At 50.0% G+C, this 17,160-nt stretch overlaps 1 protein-coding gene across 2 annotated transcripts in view; it reads right to left on the bottom strand.

Annotated features, from left to right (window-relative positions):
* The window catches only part of LOC115092775 (disintegrin and metalloproteinase domain-containing protein 9-like), a 1,307,906-nt gene that overhangs the window by 503,137 nt on the left and 787,609 nt on the right, over nt 1-17,160 (bottom strand). For both annotated transcript variants that reach the window (XM_029604079.1, XM_029604080.1), the window contains exon 12: nt 6,878-7,005. In XM_029604079.1, coding sequence (XP_029459939.1) covers nt 6,878-7,005 — 128 coding nt within the window. The remainder of the gene's footprint in view (nt 1-6,877; nt 7,006-17,160) is intronic.

Raw genomic sequence — 17,160 nt, 5'->3', positions numbered from 1 at the left:
CTCAGTTCCAATCCTTGTCTGCATTCAAGCTTCACTTCTAGTCCTTGCTTGAGCTCAAGCCTTAGTTCCAGTCCTTGCCTGCACTCAAGATCAAGTCCCAGTCCCTTCCCTGCACTCAAGCCTCAGGTCCAGTCCTTGCCTGCATTCAAACCTCACTTCCAGTCCTTGCCTGTACTCAAGATCCAGTCCCTTCCCTGCACTCAAGCCTCAGTTCCAGTCCTTGCCTGATTCCAAGCCTCAGTTCCAGACCTTGCCTGCAGTGAAGTCCAGTTATATTCCTTGCCTGCATTCAAGCCTCAGTTCCAGTCCATGCCTGCATTCAAGCCTCAGTTCCAGTCCTTGCCTGCACTCAAGATCCAGTCCCTTCCCTGCACTCAAGCCTCAGGTCCAGTCCTTGCCTGCACTCAAGCCTCAGTTCCAGTCCTTGCCTGCATTCAAGGCTCAGAACCAGTCCTTGCCTGCACACAAGATCCAGTTCCAGTCCTTGCCTGCACTCAAGCCTCAGTTCCAATCCTTGCCTGCACTCAAGCCTCAGTTCCAATCCTTGCCTTCATTCAAGCCTCAGTTCCAGCCCTTGCCTGCACTCAAGATCCAGTTCCAGTCCTTGGCTGCAGACATGATCCAGTTCCAGTCCTTGCCTTCATTGAAGCCTCTGTTCCAGTCGTTGCCTACACTCAAGCCTTAGTTCCAGTCCTTGCTTGCATTCAAGCCTCACTTCCTGTCTTTGCCTGCATTCAAGATCCAGTTCCAGTTCTTGCCTGTACTAAAGATCCAGTTCCAGTCCATGCTTGCACTCAAGATCTAGTTCTTGCCTACACACAAACCTCAGTTCCAGTCCTTGCCTGCACTCAAGATCCAGTTCCAGTCCTTGCCTGCACTCAAGCCTCAGTTCCAGTCCTCGCCTGATTTCAAGCCTCAGTTCCAGTACTTGCCTGCATTCAAGCTTCAGTTCTAGTCCTTGTTTGTGCTCAAATCTCAGTTCCAGTCCTTGCATGCATTCAAGTCTCAGCTCCAGTCCTTGTTTTCATTCAAGCCTCAGCTCCAGTCCTTGTTTTCACTCAAGCCTCAGTTCCACTCCTTGCCTTCATTCAAGCCTCAGTTCCAGTCCTTGCCTGCACTCAAGATCCAGTTCCAGTCCTTGCCTGCACACAAGATCCAGTACCAGTCCTTGCCTGCACACAAGATCCAGTACCAGTCCTTGCCTGCACGCAAGATCCAGTCCCTTCCCTGCACTCAAGCCTCAGTTCCAGTCCTTGCCTGATTCCAAGCCTCAGTTCCAGACCTTGCCTGCAGTGAAGTCCAGTTCCATTCCTTGCCTGCATTCAAGCCTCAGTTCCAGTCCGTGCCTGCATTCAAGCCTCAGTTCCAGTCCTTGCCTGCACTCAAGATCCAGTCCCTTCCCTGCACTCAAGCCTCAGGTCCAGTCCTTGCCTACACTCAAGCCTCAGTTCCAGTCCTTGCCTGCATTCAAGGCTCAGAAACAGTCCTTGCCTACACACAAGATCCAGTTCCAGTCCTTGCCTGATTCCAAGCCTCAGTTCCAGACCTTGCCTGCAGTGAAGTCCAGTTCCATTCCTTGCCTGCATTCAAGCCTCAGTTCCAGTCCGTGCCTGCATTCAAGCCTCAGTTCCAGTCCTTGCCTGCACTCAAGATCCAGTCCCTTCCCTGCACTCAAGCCTCAGGTCCAGTCCTTGCCTACACTCAAGCCTCAGTTCCAGTCCTTGCCTGCATTCAAGGCTCAGAAACAGTCCTTGCCTACACACAAGATCCAGTTCCAGTCCTTGCCTGCACTCAAGCCTCAGTTCCAATCCTTGCCTTCATTCAAGCCTCAGTTCCAGCCCTTGCCTGCACTCAAGATCCAGTTCCAGTCCTTGCCAGTACTAAAGATCCAGTTCCAGTCCATGCTTGCACTCAAGATCTAGTTCTTGCCCACACACAAACCTCAGTTCCAGTCCTTGCCTGCACTCAAGATCCAGTTCCAGTCCTTGCCCTTATTCAAGCCTCAGTTCCAGTCCTTGCCCTTATTCAAGCCTCAGTTCCAGTCCTTGTCTTCATTCAAGCTTTAGCTCCAGTCCTTGATTTCATTCAAGCCTCAGTTCCAGTCCTTGCCTGCATTCAAGGCTCAGAACCAGTCCTTGCCTGCATTCAAGATCCAATTGCGGTCCTTGCCTGCACTCAAGATCCAATTCCAGTCCTTGCCTGCAATCAAGATCCAATTCCAGTCATTGCCTGCATGCAAGCTTCAGTTCCATTCCTTGCCGGCACTCAAGATCCAATTCCAGTCCTTGCCTGCACTCAGCCTCAGTTCCAGTCCTTGCCTGCACTCAGCCTCAGTTCCAATCCTTGCCTTCATTCAAGCCTCAGTTCCAGCCCTTGCCTGCACTCAAGATCCAGTTCCAGTCCTTGCCTGCAGACATGATCCAGTTCCAGTCCTTGCCTTCATTGAAGCCTCTGTTCCAGTCGTTGCCTACACTCAAGCCTTAGTTCCAGTCCTTGCTTGCATTCAAGCCTCACTTCCTGTCTTTGCCTGCATTCAAGATCCAGTTCCAGTTCTTGCCTGTACTAAAGATCCAGTTCCAGTCCATGCTTGCACTCAAGATCTAGTTCTTGCCTACACACAAACCTCAGTTCCAGTCCTTGCCTGCACTCAAGATCCAGTTCCAGTCCTTGCCCTTATTCAAGCCTCAGTTCCAGTCCTTGCCTTCATTCAAGCTTTAGCTCCAGTCCTTGCCTTCATTCAAGCTTTAGCTCCAGTCCTTGTTTTCATTCAAGCCTCAGTTCCAGTCCTTGCCTGCATTCAAGGCTCAGAACCAGTCCTTGCCTGCATTCAAGATCCAATTGCGGTCCTTGTCTGCACTCAAGATCCAATTCCGGTCCTTGCCTGCAATCAAGATCCAATTCCAGTCATTGCCTGCATGCAAGCTTCAGTTCCATTCCTTGCCGGCACTCAAGATCCAATTCCAGTCCTTGCCTGCACTCAGCCTCAGTTCCAGTGCTTGCCTGCACTCAAGATCCAGTTCCAGTCCTTGCTTGCACTCAAGCCTCAGTTCCAGTCCTTGCAGGTGCTCAAGCCTCAGTTCCAGTCCTTGCCTGCAGTCAAGATCCAGTTCCAGTCCTTACCTGCATTCAAGATCCAGTTCCAGTCCTTACCTGCATTCAAGCCTCAGTTCCAGTCCTTGCCTGCACTCAAGATCCAGTTCCAGTCCTTGCCTGCACTCAAGCCTCAGTTCCAGTCCATGCCTGCACTCAAGCCTCAGTTCCAGTCCTTGCCTGCACTCAAGATCCAGTTCTTGCCTGCATTCAAGCCTCAGTTCCAGTCCTTGCTGGTGCTCAAGCCTCAGTTCCAGTCCTTGCCTGCAGTCAAATTCCTGTTCCAGTCCTTACCTGCATTCAAGCCTCAGTTCCAGTCCTTGCCTGCATTCAACTCTCAGGTCCAGTCCTTGCCTGTTTTCCACTCTCAGGTCCAGTCCTTGCCTGCACTCAAGATCCAGTCCTTGCCTGCATTCAAGCCTCAGTTCCAATCCTCGCCTACTCTCAAGCCTCAGTTCCAATCCTCGCCTGATTTCAATCCTCAGTTCCAGTCCTTGCTTGCATTCAAGATCCAGTTCCAGTCTTTGCCGGCACTCAAGATCCAGTTCCAGTCCTTGCCTGCACTCAAGCCTCAGTTCCACTCCTGGTCTGCACTCAAGCCACAGTTCCAGTCCTTGCCTGCATTCAATCCTCAGTTCCAGCCCTTGCCTGCACTCAAAATCCAATTCCAGTCCTTGCCTGCATTCAAGCATCAGTTCTAGTCCTTGCTTGTGCTCAAGCCTCAGTTCCAGCCCTTGCCTGCACTCAAGATCCAGTTCCAGTCCTTGCCTGCATTCAAGCTTCGGTTCTAGTCCTTGCTTGTGCTCAAGCCTCAGTTCCAGTCCTTGCCTGCACTCATGATCCAGTTCCAGTCCTTGCCTGCACTCAAGCCACAGTTCCAGTCCTTGCCTGCACTCTAGCCTCAGTTCAAGTCCTTGCCTGTATTCAAGCCTCAGTTCCAACCGTTGCCTGCACTCAAGATCCAGTTCCAGTCCTTGCCTGCATTCAAGCCTCAGTTCCAGTCCTTGCCTGCATTCAACTTCGGTTCTAGTCCTTGCTTGTGCTCAAGCCTCAGTTCCAGTCCTTGCCTAAATTCAAGCCTCAGTTCCAGTCCTTGCCTGCATTCAAGCCTCAGTTCTAGTCCTTGCCTGATTTCAAGCCTCAGTTCAAGTCCTTGCCTGATTTCAAGCCTCAGTTCCAGTCCCTGCCTGCATTCAATCCTCAGAACCAGTCCTTGCCTGCATTCAAGATCCAAATCCAGCCCTTGCCTGCACTCAAGATCCAATTCCAGTCCATGACTGCATTCAAGCTTCAGTCCTAGTCCTTGCTGGTTCTCGACCCTCAATTCCATTCCTTGCCTGCATTCAAGCCTCAGTTCCAGTTCTTGCTCGTGCTCAAGAGTCAATTCTATTCCTTGCATACATTCAAGCCTCAGGTCCAATAATTGCCTTCATTCAAGCCTCAGTTCCAGTCCTTGCCTGCACTCAAGATCCAGTTCCAGTCCTTGCCTGCACTCAAGCCTCAGTTCCAGTCCTCACCTGATTTCAAGCCTCAGTTCCAGTCCTTGCCTGCACTCAAACCTCAGTTCCAGTACTTGCCTGCATTCAAGCTTCAGTTCTAGTCCTTGTTTGTGCTCAAATCTCAGTTCCAGTCCTTGCATGCATTCAAGCCTCAGCTCCAGTCCTTGTTTTCATTCAAGCCTCAGTTCCAGTCCTGCTTGTCCTCAAGCCTCAGTTCCAATCCTTGCCTGCATGCAAGCATATTTCCAGTCGTTACCTACAATATGTTCCAGTACAAACTCCAATCCTTACAAACACTCACCAAGATGTAAAGCTGCCGCAGCCAATTCCTACTGGCCCCCATATTCCAAGGGCTCAACCTGCGGGGGAGCATGCTGGCTAACGGAAGACCAGCCCAAGTCCTGGTCTATCATCTGATGCCACTCCCTGGATAGTGTACCTTGTACATAAAGCCAAACTCCTCCACCAGAAAATTCTCCATACTGTCTGGGTAAATTTACACATGAACATGACAAACACATCTAAGTTAATGGCCATATTGGGTCTTAAGGTTTGTAAAAGGCTACTTATATGTGTAGAACATAAGAATATAAGAAATTGCCATGGTGGGTCAGACCAAGGTTCCATCAAGCCCAGCATCCTGTTTCCAACAGAGGCCAAACCAGGCCACAAAAACCTGGCAAATACCCAAACACCAAGAAGATCCCATTCTACTGATGCAATTAAAAGCAGTGGCTATTAGGGGTGTGCATTCGTTTTGAACTTAAATGGAAAACGCAACTTTTTTTTTTTTTAACTTAAAAAAGTGATGAGGCGTAAACGATCGGATTTCCAACTTATTCAACATAGTTATGTTGAATACGTTGGAAATCGCGATTGTTGATCTAAATAAAAATTTAAACCCCTCACCCTCCTTAATCCCCCCCCCCCAAGACTTACCAAAACTCCCCAAGCTGGCCAAAAGTTCCGTGAGGGTCCGGGAGCGGACGCGTGGGGAATCACGTGACGTCCGCGTCACTCCGACATGACGCCGACGTCACGTGGTCCATCGCGGTTCCGCTCCCGGACCCCTCGTTGGACCCAAACGGCACTTTTGGCCAGCTTGGGGGGGCCTCCTGACCCCCCCCAAGCTGGCCAAAAGTGCCTTTTGGGCCCAACGAGGGGTCCGGGAGCGGACCCGAGGGGAATCACGTGACGCCGCGTCACTCCAACGTGACGCCGACCTCACGTGCTCCTTGCAAAGGAGTTCAGAAATGGCGTCCTGACCCCGCTGGACCACCAGGGAGTTTTGGTAAGTCTTGTGGGGGGGGGGATTAAGGCGGGTGAGGGGTTTAAATTTTTATTTGCACATATGGACATACACTCAACTTATGGAATTCTCCATATGTCCATATTGACCGCAAATGACCCCCCCTTTCGACTTATGGACTTATGAACTTAAACTTTTGGTCTGCACATCCCTAGTGGCTATTCCCTAAGTAAACTTGATTAATAGCAGTTAATGGACTTCTCCTCCAAAAATGTATCCAAACCTTTTTTGAACCCAGCTACACTAACTACACTAACCACATCCTCTGGCAACAAATTCCAGAGCTTTATTGTGCGTTGAGTGAAAAAGAATTTTCTCCGATTAGTCTTAAATGTGCTACTTGCTAAATTCATGGAATGCCCCCTAGTCCTTCTATTATTTGAAAGTGTAAATAACTGATTCACATCTACTTATTCAAGACCTCTCATGATCTTAGACCTCTATCATATCCCCCCTCAGCTGTCTCTTCTCCAAGCTGAACAGCCCTAACCTCTTCAGTCTTTCCTCATAGGGAAGCTGTTATATACACAGAAATCCATTTGAAAATTGCCCTTTATTTAGTACTTCATGGTTTACTCAGTTCTAAAACTTATTGCCCAATCAAGTGGGCACTTTTGCCATATTCACTATTATGCCATTTTGAAATTTTGAAGATGAAAATTCTTTTTTAAAGTAGAGGTCAAGCTACATGGGTCTTTCATCTGATTAAAACACTGTATACCTACACATATGTGGAAATAGATATTTCAATAGTAATCAGTCTCCGATGTGCTACCTAACAGACAGAGCAAATAGAGGAAAATAATATAAACTATAGGTAAGATACAGAGCTTGTAATTTCATGAATCCATATTTGTTCCAATCTCTAGTTACATTTTAATTCTGGTTACTCATTATGTTACATCTTTAATGTTTTTGATGAACTGAGTTTTTACTAAGTAGTTCTCAGTATGTAGCTATAGAAATAAAATGTACTTACCTTGTAGATCCTTCCATAATGCAATATGCTTGTGGGCAACCACAAAGCGTTGTATCATGGTCCATATTAAGTGCATGTCCCAGTTCATGGGCAAATACGAGTCCAGTCGAAAGTTGATTCCACGTAAACTGAATAGAATGAAGCAAATGGGAAAAAGATTAATATAATTGATGTTATTTCATTAAAAGTGAATCTAAACATATATGGAGAACATTAAAAACTTAGAATGGTTTCTTTCCAAAGCTCTGGGTCCTAAAGTGCATTCTGTTTTAATCCATCTCCTAGAAAGTTCATTATTTATAATGTTTAGCAAGTCAAGGTCAGAAGTTCTTAGTGAGGGCTACAAACAGATTTGGTTTTCAGCATAGCCACAATTAATATTCATACATACAGTCTAAGAACAAGGTTAATTTGCATGACTTAGTTATCCTGAAGACCAGACCTATTTGTGGCATTCAAGAATTAGAGTTGCGAGCTCCTGATCTAAGCAGCAATGTTTTAGTTCTCAGCAGATTAATACTCTTGTATTTTATGACCTTAAAATATCACTAGTAGGGCCATATTCAGCAGCATTTAGACTGAATACTCAGAAGCAGCATTTAGACTGAATACTCAGAATGAATGTATTCATTCATTCATTCATTTTTGTTTGCTGTAATTGCAATTGTTGGTTCTCTATAAACCGAAGCGATATGTACTAGTACATGATCTTCGGTATATAAAAACCTTTAAATAAATAAATAAATACATAAATAAACAAATAAATAAATAAATAAGTAAGTGATCCAGCTAAATGAATATTTGTGCATTTAGCCGGCTATATTTTAGCTGGATATCTTATGAACCAGTTAAAATTTAGCTGGATTATAGAAGGGTACTCCAGAGGCATTTCAGGGAGGAGTTACATTATCTGGCTAACAGGCCAATACAGAAAGAAACACGGGAGAGCGGGCAAGCGCACTATTGAATCTAGCCATAGCTGGCTAGATTCAATAGTGCGGCTGTATTATTAAATATACCTCCAAAATTAGCCAGATAAATTTATCTGGCTAACAGGGAAATTTATCAAGCCACTTTAGGACTATATCGCACGATAAAAGGATTTTATAATACTCTATAAGGGGAATGTTGTGTGATAAATATGAATATTGTACATCAAATATTGCAGCAAGCAATGACAATATTTGCAAATGAGTATACAAATTGGCCAAAATTATGTAAATGAAAGTCTCCTTTTGTATTTCGCAATAAAATATTGTAGGATATGGAAGCAGATAATGTGGTTAATAACTACAGCTTTTTATTTTGCAGTATGTCATTTTTTCAACAAAATATTGCATGGTATCAGATATTATCACATTATAATTTTAGGCGTCCAAATAACACACCTACCAAGGCCTGCTTCACTGATAAAATGAAATTACTAGAAGCCCTAACTTTCATGAGCCACAAAATTAGGTGTCAGTTTACTGATATTAGCACACTGGATGCTTTAGACACCTCATCAGCAGCGCCAAGAGAGAAAAGAGGCTCAAATGGCATCTAGGGAAGTACCAGAATTGGGAACAGAGCAGCAACCATAACTAGTGGACTGGCAGGGACCCCATCAAAGATTGCTATGCAGGAGGCCACGCAGGCATCTTTCATCCCCATACCACATTGCTGGGTATGAACCATGTCGTCAAGAGGTGGACCTGTATCCTGATACAGAAAGGTCCCAGTCCATACCAGAACTAGCAAAAATGTTGTGTGTCCTGCATTTTATGGCCTCGGGTTCATTCTAAACAACTGTCGGGGTTGTTGGGGGAATGTGACAAGCATAATTTTCCTGGTGTATGCACCAAGTGATCAGAGCTGTACACAACCGCATTCCTACTTTCATAAAAGCTTCCCTACTGAAAGGCAGGACGTCTCTGCACTGGCGCAGTTTCCACAAGTTCTGAGAGCTTAGACTGCACTAATGTACCCCTCATCCCATCCGTAACAGGCAGAAGGCCTCCTGTAACAGGGAGGAGGTCTTCTACTCTATCAATGTGCAAGTGGTGTGTGATGCTCAAATGTGCATCGTTGAAATTGTCACCAAATAGCCGGAAACTACATATAATGCCTATATACTTCGACAATCAGGACTTTTTGAGTTCTGCTTCATTCCATCACCTCTAGCTATGCTATGTGTTTATAGGGGCGGATTTTAAGAGCCCTGCTCGCCTAAATCCGCCCAAATCCGGGCGGATTTAGGCGAGCAGGGCCCTGCGCGCCGGTGAGCCTATTTTACATAGGCCTACCGGCACGTGCAGAGCCCCGGGACTCGCGTAAGTCCCGGGGTTTTCTGAGGGGCGTGTCGGGGGCGTGTTGGGGGGCGGGCCCGAACCGCGCGGCGTTTTCGGGGCATGTCGGGAGCGTTCCGGGGGCGGGCCCAGGGGCGTGGCTACGGCCCGGGGCGGTCCGGGGGCGTGGCCGCGCCCTCCGTACCCGCCCCCAGGTCGCGTCTCGGCGTGTAAGCGGCCCGCTGGCGCGCGGGGATTTACGTCTCCCTCCGGGAGGCGTAAATCCCCCGACAAAGGTAAGGGGGGGTTTAGACAGGGCCGGGCGGGTGGGTTAGGTAGGAGAAGGGAGGGGAAGGTGAGGGGAGGGCAAAAGATAGTTCCCTCCGAGGCCGCTCCGATTTCGGAGCGGCCTCGGAGGGAACGGGGGTAGGCTGCGCGGCTCGGCGCGAGCCGGCTATACAGAATCGATAGCCTTGCGCGCGCCGATCCAGGATTTTAGCGGCTACGCGCGTATCTACTAAAATCCCGCGTACTTTTGCTTGCGCCTGATGCGCCAGCAAAAGTACGCCAATTCGCGCGGTTTGAAAATCTACCCCATAGTGAATACCTGGGAATTTGGTGTCAGTCTTGCTATTAAATATCTATATAACATGAAAATACACCTAGCTTGAATCCTAACATAACTGACAACGCCAGGGCTAATCTTTCTGTTTAGCCGATGTAGAGTAGGGCAAATCTAGTGAGCTCAGAGAATAGGGGTTCCAGTAAAGACAGCATGTGAGAAAACACTAACACTAACTGCTTTTAAGAAACCAAAAATACCATGTGGCAGACAAATTCCACTCTATAGTATCAAGTAACTGTCATTTCCTAACTAGAAGCTAATAAGCTCTATTAAGCAGGGACTCACAAGTCATGTTTGCTCTGTCAGTACTGATTCCACTGATGCTATCATACCTAAAATGTTTCTTTTGTCACTATATGTTCCCCGATGAAGGCCAATCAAGAACACAATAAACAGACCTTGTGCTCTGGCAGCCAAGATGTCACAAATAAGCCTTCTGTACTTAACATAACACTTATTTCCTGTACCCTTAAAGATTTAGACTGGTACACATCATGCATGGGAATGTGCACTATAGATTTGTTAGTGCATGCCTCATCAATGTGCAATATCTCACACAGCATGTATGAATGTTGACCCTATGTTATGAGGATATATACAGATGAACAGTGTTATGCCCGTCGGACGCAGACGGCTGCAACCACTGTTGCTCACCTCTCTCTCTTCTGCACTGCCTTTTATGGATGGTCTCACAGCCTCCGCCTGCTATCGCTGACCTGCCTGCCTCAGTTCCCAGGCCCTCCTGGATGGCGTGAATGCTGAAGACCACCATCTTACCCTTGGGGTACCCTAAGCGCGTGCGCGCGCTCTCGGACCAGCCTTATGCACATCATGGTAGGAACCTCGGGAGCGTCCCCCTCGGATGACATCATTCACCTTGGACTCTTAAACCCCGTCTGCCTATAACTTGGCAACGAGTTCCCTCATTGCTGAATCCACTTTGCTCACTACGGACTTCCCGTTCCAGCTCCTGCTACCTTGGCGTGAGACATCCCAGGTACCTGCTACTCGGGGGCCCTTCTTTCATCTCTGGCTATCCACTCTTCTGAGGGTCTTGTGCCTAGGACCACTGTCTGCCTCATTCCCCAGGGCTACCCTGTAACCCTCGCTACTTCTTCTAAGTGAGTAATCCGCTTCTCGGACACTTGCCATACCATTTCTACAGAAAAAATTTCATCGCTGTACCCCGCTCTGCGGACCATTGCGTATCACCTCTGCCGAGGAACTCTCAGCTATGTACTCTGCTCTGCGGACCACTGCCATATCACCTCTGAGGAACCCTTGCCGGTGTACTCCATGCTGCGGGTCATTACCGTATCATCTCTACAGAAGGACCCTTGCCAGTGTACCCCATTCTGCTGACCACTACCGTATCATCTCTACAGAGGACTCCTCCTTGTGCATACCCCACTGTACAGACCTTGTGGCACCTCAATGTCTGGAAGACTTTTATATTACACTCCCTGCGCCGCGGGCAGTGGGGTAGATTTTCAAATACCGCGAATAGGCGTACTTTTGCTGGCGCATCAGGCGCAAGCAAAAGTACGCGGGATTTTAGTAGATACGCGCGTAACCGCGCGTATCCGCTAAAATCCTGGATCGGCGCGTGCAAGGCTATCGATTTCGTATAGCCGGCACGCGCCGAGCCGCGCTGCCTATCCCCGTTCCCTCCGAGGCCGCTCCAAAATCGGAGCGGCCTCGGAGGGAATCCTCTAATGCCCTCCCCTCACCTTCCCCTCCCTTCCTCTACCTAACCCACCCGCCCAGCCCTGTCTAAACCCCCCCCTTACCTTTGTCGGGGGATTTCGCCTCCCGGAGGGAGGCGTAAATCCCCGCGTGCCAGCGGGCCTCTTGCGCGCCGGGACGCGACCTGGGGGCGGGTACGGAGGGTGCGGCCACGCCCCCGGACCGCCCCGAGCTGTAACCACGCCCCGTACCCGCCCCCAAAATGCTGCCGACACGCCCCCTAAACGCCGCGATGACCGGGCCCGCCCCCCAACACGCCCCGACACGCCCCCCTCGGAGAACCCCGGGACTTACGCGAGTCCCGGGGCTTTGCGCGCGCCGGTAGGCCTATGTAAAATAGGCTCACCAGCGCGCAGGGCCCTGCTCACCTAAATCCGCCCAGATTTGGGCGGATTTAGGCGAGCAGGGCTCTTAAAATCCGCCCCAGTGTCACTCTCCAGTTCCTATTGCCCTGCACACCCTGCAGCTGAGACCTTGCCTCCCAATGGTGAGGCTCACAGGGCCCCTCCCCGTGGGCGGTACTATCTTTCACCTCAGCCCAGGGCCTACATACCCACAAATCCTAACAGATTGCCAAGTCCATGGACCCGGCACAGGTCTCAGTGCTCCAGGCCATCCCTGGCCTGGCGCAGAGGATTACAGAGCAGCAAAAAATTCTGGAGACCATGGCTAACGCCATAAACCAATTAACCAATCGGCTGGACTCCACCTCGACATCTGCCAAGCCAAGCACAGCTTCACATGCGCCACCATTCCGGCCTACAGTGCCCATGCTGGCACCTCTTCATTTCGCAGGTGACCCCTTGTTGTGTAGGGGCTTCTTGAACCAGTGCAGCATGCATTTTTCTCTACCACCTGCATATTTTTCTAATGTAGTTTCCAATACTATGTGCATCCTGTCCCTTCTGCATGGGAAAGCATTGGCCTGGGCGTCATCTCTTTGGGAGCGAACGGATCCAATCCTCCAAGACCTATCGGTCTTCCTCGCCCTATTCCGCTCCATATTTGACGACCCAGGTCAAAAGGCCATCTCTGGGTCTACGCTCCTGCATCTGCAACAAGGTTCCAGATCACTGACCGAGTATGTCATCGGGTTTAGGACTCTCTCGTCTGAATTGCACTGGGACCTGGGCTGCTTCTGCGCTATATTTCTCGAAGGTCTGAGCCCGCATATCAAGGACGAGTTAGCAGCATGAGAACTCCCTGAGGCATTGGATTCTCTTATAGACCTCGCCGGCCGCATTGACCGCCATCTGCGTGAGCAGTTGCTCAAAGCCAGAGGTTCCAAGAAGACAGCTTCAGGTACTCCACGCATTCGCTCCACGTCGTCCAATTAAATCGTTTCTACATGAAGCACCAAGGAAGAGGAACTGATGCAAATGAGTCGAAGTCACCTATCCTCAAAGGAGAAGCGTCATCGTCAAAGATCTGGCCTGTGTATGTACTGTGGCCAGTCAGGTCATGTGGTACCTTCCTGCCCACTCTGTCCAGGAAACTCCCAGGCCTAGCTTCTGCTGGAGGACTCCTAGGCCTGACCTCACCTTGTCCTCCGTTAACTCTGCCTGTCTCAATTAATTTGGACACTCAGGAATTTCACACCCTGGCATTGCTGGACTCTGGGGCCAGTGGAAATTTTATCCTAAAACAACTTGTGGAACACCTTCAGATCCCCACCATCCATACGTCAACACCATTACTGCTCTCCTCTATTCATGGCATACCATTACCATGCAAACTTACCCGTTCCATGGTTCTCATCTGACTCCGCACTGAATTGTTACACACAGAGACCATTTCCTTTTTGGTTCTGGACAAGGCTATACACCCTATGGTCCTTGGACTGCCATGGTTAAAAACACTCCACAATTCGATTGGAGCACTTTACAATTGTCCCAATGGGACAACTCCTGCCATAAGAAGTGCTTGGAGGTCGTGTCCCCTATACCTTGCCTAGCTACTACGATGTCTCTTCTGGGCCTTCCACCATAGTACTCCTCCTTCGCGGATGTCTTTTCAAAGAAAGCAGCAGACACCCTACCTTCTCACCGCTCATAAACCTATTGCATAACACTGAGCCTCCCCGAGGAAGGGTTTACCCACTTTCCTTAACAGAGACAAAGGCCATGTCTGAATATATACAAGAAAATTTAGCAAAAGGCTTCATCCGGCCTTCCAAATCTCCCACTGGAGCCGGGTTCTTTATTGTGGGGAAAAAGGATGGTTCCCTCCATCCTTTTTCCGTGCATAGATTACCGCGTGCATAGATTACCGTAGTTTAAATGAGATTATCCAAAAGGACCGTTAGCCCCTGCCGCTAATCTCTGAACTTTTTGACAGGCTCCAAGGAGCCAAGATATTCACCAAATTGGACCTCAGTGGAGCTTAAGATTTGTTCAGAATACACCAAGCGATGAATGGAACACCGCATTTAACACCAGTGATGGCCATTTTGAATACATGATAATGCCGTTCGGCCTTTTGTTGAGAAGCGGCCTCGAAAGGCCTTGCATTCTGTTGAGAAGCGGCCTCAAAAGGCCTTGCATTCTGTTGCGAATCGGTGGTTTTAGTGTGCCCATGGGCCTCGGCCCGACCCCGGCCATCCAGGGCCGAACCAAAGGTTGACGGTGGCTCCGCATGGCTGGACGCTCTACCCTCTGCCAGGCCGGCAAGCTCCCATGGCCAAACATCCGAGGATGTTGGAAGATGAATGGTCCTCCGACCATTCCGGGCCCTTTCGGACCTGCTGCGAGCAGCATGGAGCAGCAGGCCTGGCCTGAGGTTGAGGGCAGACGGGCCTTGACACGAAGACACTGTGGTTGATGCAACGGCATCACATGGAACGAAGACACTTGGCTGAAGACATGATACCAGGGCTATGAAGACATAACTGTGGATTGATGTGACGGCATCCAGGAACAAGAGACATGGCTGATGCAACGGCATCCAGGAACGAGACATCCAAGGGAGGCAAGACAAGACATGGACATTGGCACTGTCTCTCAGGGCGCCCTACTCAGGCCACCCGCGGGACTGAGTCGCGGACCACCCTGTCCGTTATGTGCCCTACACAGCCCCAAGGCTGGTCACGGACCACGACGGGAGCGGGACAGCACAGGAAGACACATCAGGACCAGACGGCTCAGGAGCACAGGACAACCGTCCACCGGCAGGCAGCCCACCCAGGAACACCGCATCTGAGGGACTCCTGGCCTACCGGTACCAGAAGGCTCAAGAGCAGAGACGAGGCATGGCGTCGGGAAGGAACATTCAGGAAGGCAGGAACAGCAAGACGAAGGCTGAAGAAACCTGGACATGGACCTCAGGCGAAGACGTGGAACATGGAACGAGACATCAGGGTGCGGAGCTCCGAGAAGAAGACCTTACAAGGGCCCTGGCAGGCAGGAGCCTCCAGGGTGAAGACCAACTACAATGCAAGGCAAAGCACAATGAGCGAAGCAGCCCTATATAGGGCTCAGGCAGGAAACAGTCATTGAGGTGGGGCCCAGACATTTCCTGTGTCTGGCCCTTTAAATCCTGTAGAGAGATGCGGCCGCGTGTCTAAGGAGCAGGAGCAGGGCTGTGCAGGACCGCGGACAGCAGCCTGCACAGCGTCTGGCGTCAGACGCTAGCAGAGGAGGCAGAGGAGAGCCTGGATGCAGGCTCCGGCGTCGGCAGCGGCTCCACCTGCTGCGGGAGGCCCCGGGGGCGGCTCCTGCCGCTAATCAAGCCCGGGGCTGCGACCTAAATGCCGCGAAGATGGCGATCGCGTCGGGGGCGTCCTTGCCCCGTGGAAGGCCGTGGCTCCGGCCACGGAGCGAAGAAACAAGCAGGGCGGCCTCCTGGCCGCGTGGGCGGGCCGATGGCGGCGTCCTGCCGCATCGGCGAAGAAAACAGTGGTGAGTCCGTGCCTGCTCGCGGGGGGACCCGCGGGCAGCGCATTCATAACACCTTTGCAATGCCCCAGCAGTGTTTCAGAATATGATGAATGAGATTTTCAGAGACAAGCTCTACAGTTGCGTTGTGGTTTACCTGGATGACATCCTGGTATTTTCACAGGACCCCAGAGCCATCACCAGGATGTCGCCAATGTCCTGCAACATCTCAGGAACAACCAGTTATATGCTAAGCTGGAGAAGTGTTCCTTCGAACAAGAGTCTGTCTCTTTCCTAGGCTATGTGGTCTCAAGCCAGGGCTTCCAGATGGACTCACAGCAGACCAAGCGTATTCGAGATTGGCCTCAACCAACGGGCCTTAAGGCACTCCGAAGATTCCTTGGTTTTATGAACTACTACATCCATCAATATTCAACACTGACCACCCCTCTCACAGCTATGACTCGGAAGGGAGCCAATCCCTCACAGTGGTCAACTGAGTCCGTGACTGCCTTCCGGGAACTCAAGAAGGTGTTCCTACCCCGACAGCACCCCGACCCCCGACGACCCTTCATCGTCGAGGTAGATGCTTTGGACATCAGTGTTGGTGCAGTACTCAGGGCCAATCACACCTTGCACCCGAGCTCTTTCTTCTCCCGGCACTTCACCCCAGCTGAGCGTAATTATGGAATTGGGGACAAAGAATTGTTGGCGATTAAACTGGCCTTTGAGGACTGGCATCTTTGGCTCAAGGGAGCACAGCACCAGATCATGGTATATACTGACCACAAGAACCTCAAGTACCTGCATCATGCTCAATGCCTGGACCACAAGCAGGCACGCTGGTCTCTTTTTTCTACTCAGTTCAATTTCCTATTATGATACCGACAATGCTGATAAGAACACTCGAGCCAATGCACTCTCTCACTCGTTCACCACAGAAGATGCACCAGACATTCCATGACACATCATTGATCCAACTAAAGTTCTTCTCTCCACTACACTTATGGCGCCTTTGGGGAAGACGGTGGTTCCAAGACTGCTTCGAAAGAAAATTCTCCATTGGGCGCATGATTCCTTGCTGACAAGCCACCCCGGATAAGCTAGAACTCTTTCCATTCTTCAGAGATTCTATTAGTGGCCAACTATGAAGAAAGATGCTCAAGCTTACGTGGAATCATGTCCCACTTGCGCCCTTCAGAAGCCATCTGCGGGTCACCCCTGGGGCCTCCTACAACCTCTTCCTGCACCTAGTGAGCCATGGACACACATAGCCACATATTTCATTGTGGACCTCCCTCCTTCCAATTGCAATAACACCATTTGGGTTACCGTGGACCGATTCTCAAAGATGGCTCACTTTGTGGCATTACCTGGTCTTCCTTCAGCCCCGGAATTAGCAAAGTTGTTCATTTGCCACATCTTTCACCTCTGTGGACTCCCAAAACTCATACTCTCAGATCGAGGGATCCAATTTACGGCCAGATTTTGGAGGTCACTATGCAAGAAATTTGATATCGCTTTGGACCTCACATCGGCCTATCATCCACAGCCCAATGGACAGAGAGGAAAAACCGAACCCTGAAACAGTTTCTTCAGGCATATGTGAACTCTTGGTAGAATGACTGGTCTGACTTACTACCCTGGGCCGAGTTCGCCTTATACTCCCAACAGTCTGCGGCAACCGGATCATCACCCTTTCCAGTGGTGTACAGACACCAGCCTCTGCCTCCTCTTCCATTACCTCTATCTGTATCATCTCCGGCGGTGCAT

This window comes from Rhinatrema bivittatum, chromosome 5 (genome assembly GCF_901001135.1).
Source record: "Rhinatrema bivittatum chromosome 5, aRhiBiv1.1, whole genome shotgun sequence".
Classification (NCBI taxonomy): Eukaryota; Metazoa; Chordata; class Amphibia; order Gymnophiona; family Rhinatrematidae; genus Rhinatrema; species Rhinatrema bivittatum.
This window is presented reverse-complemented; position numbering and strand designations above follow the sequence as displayed.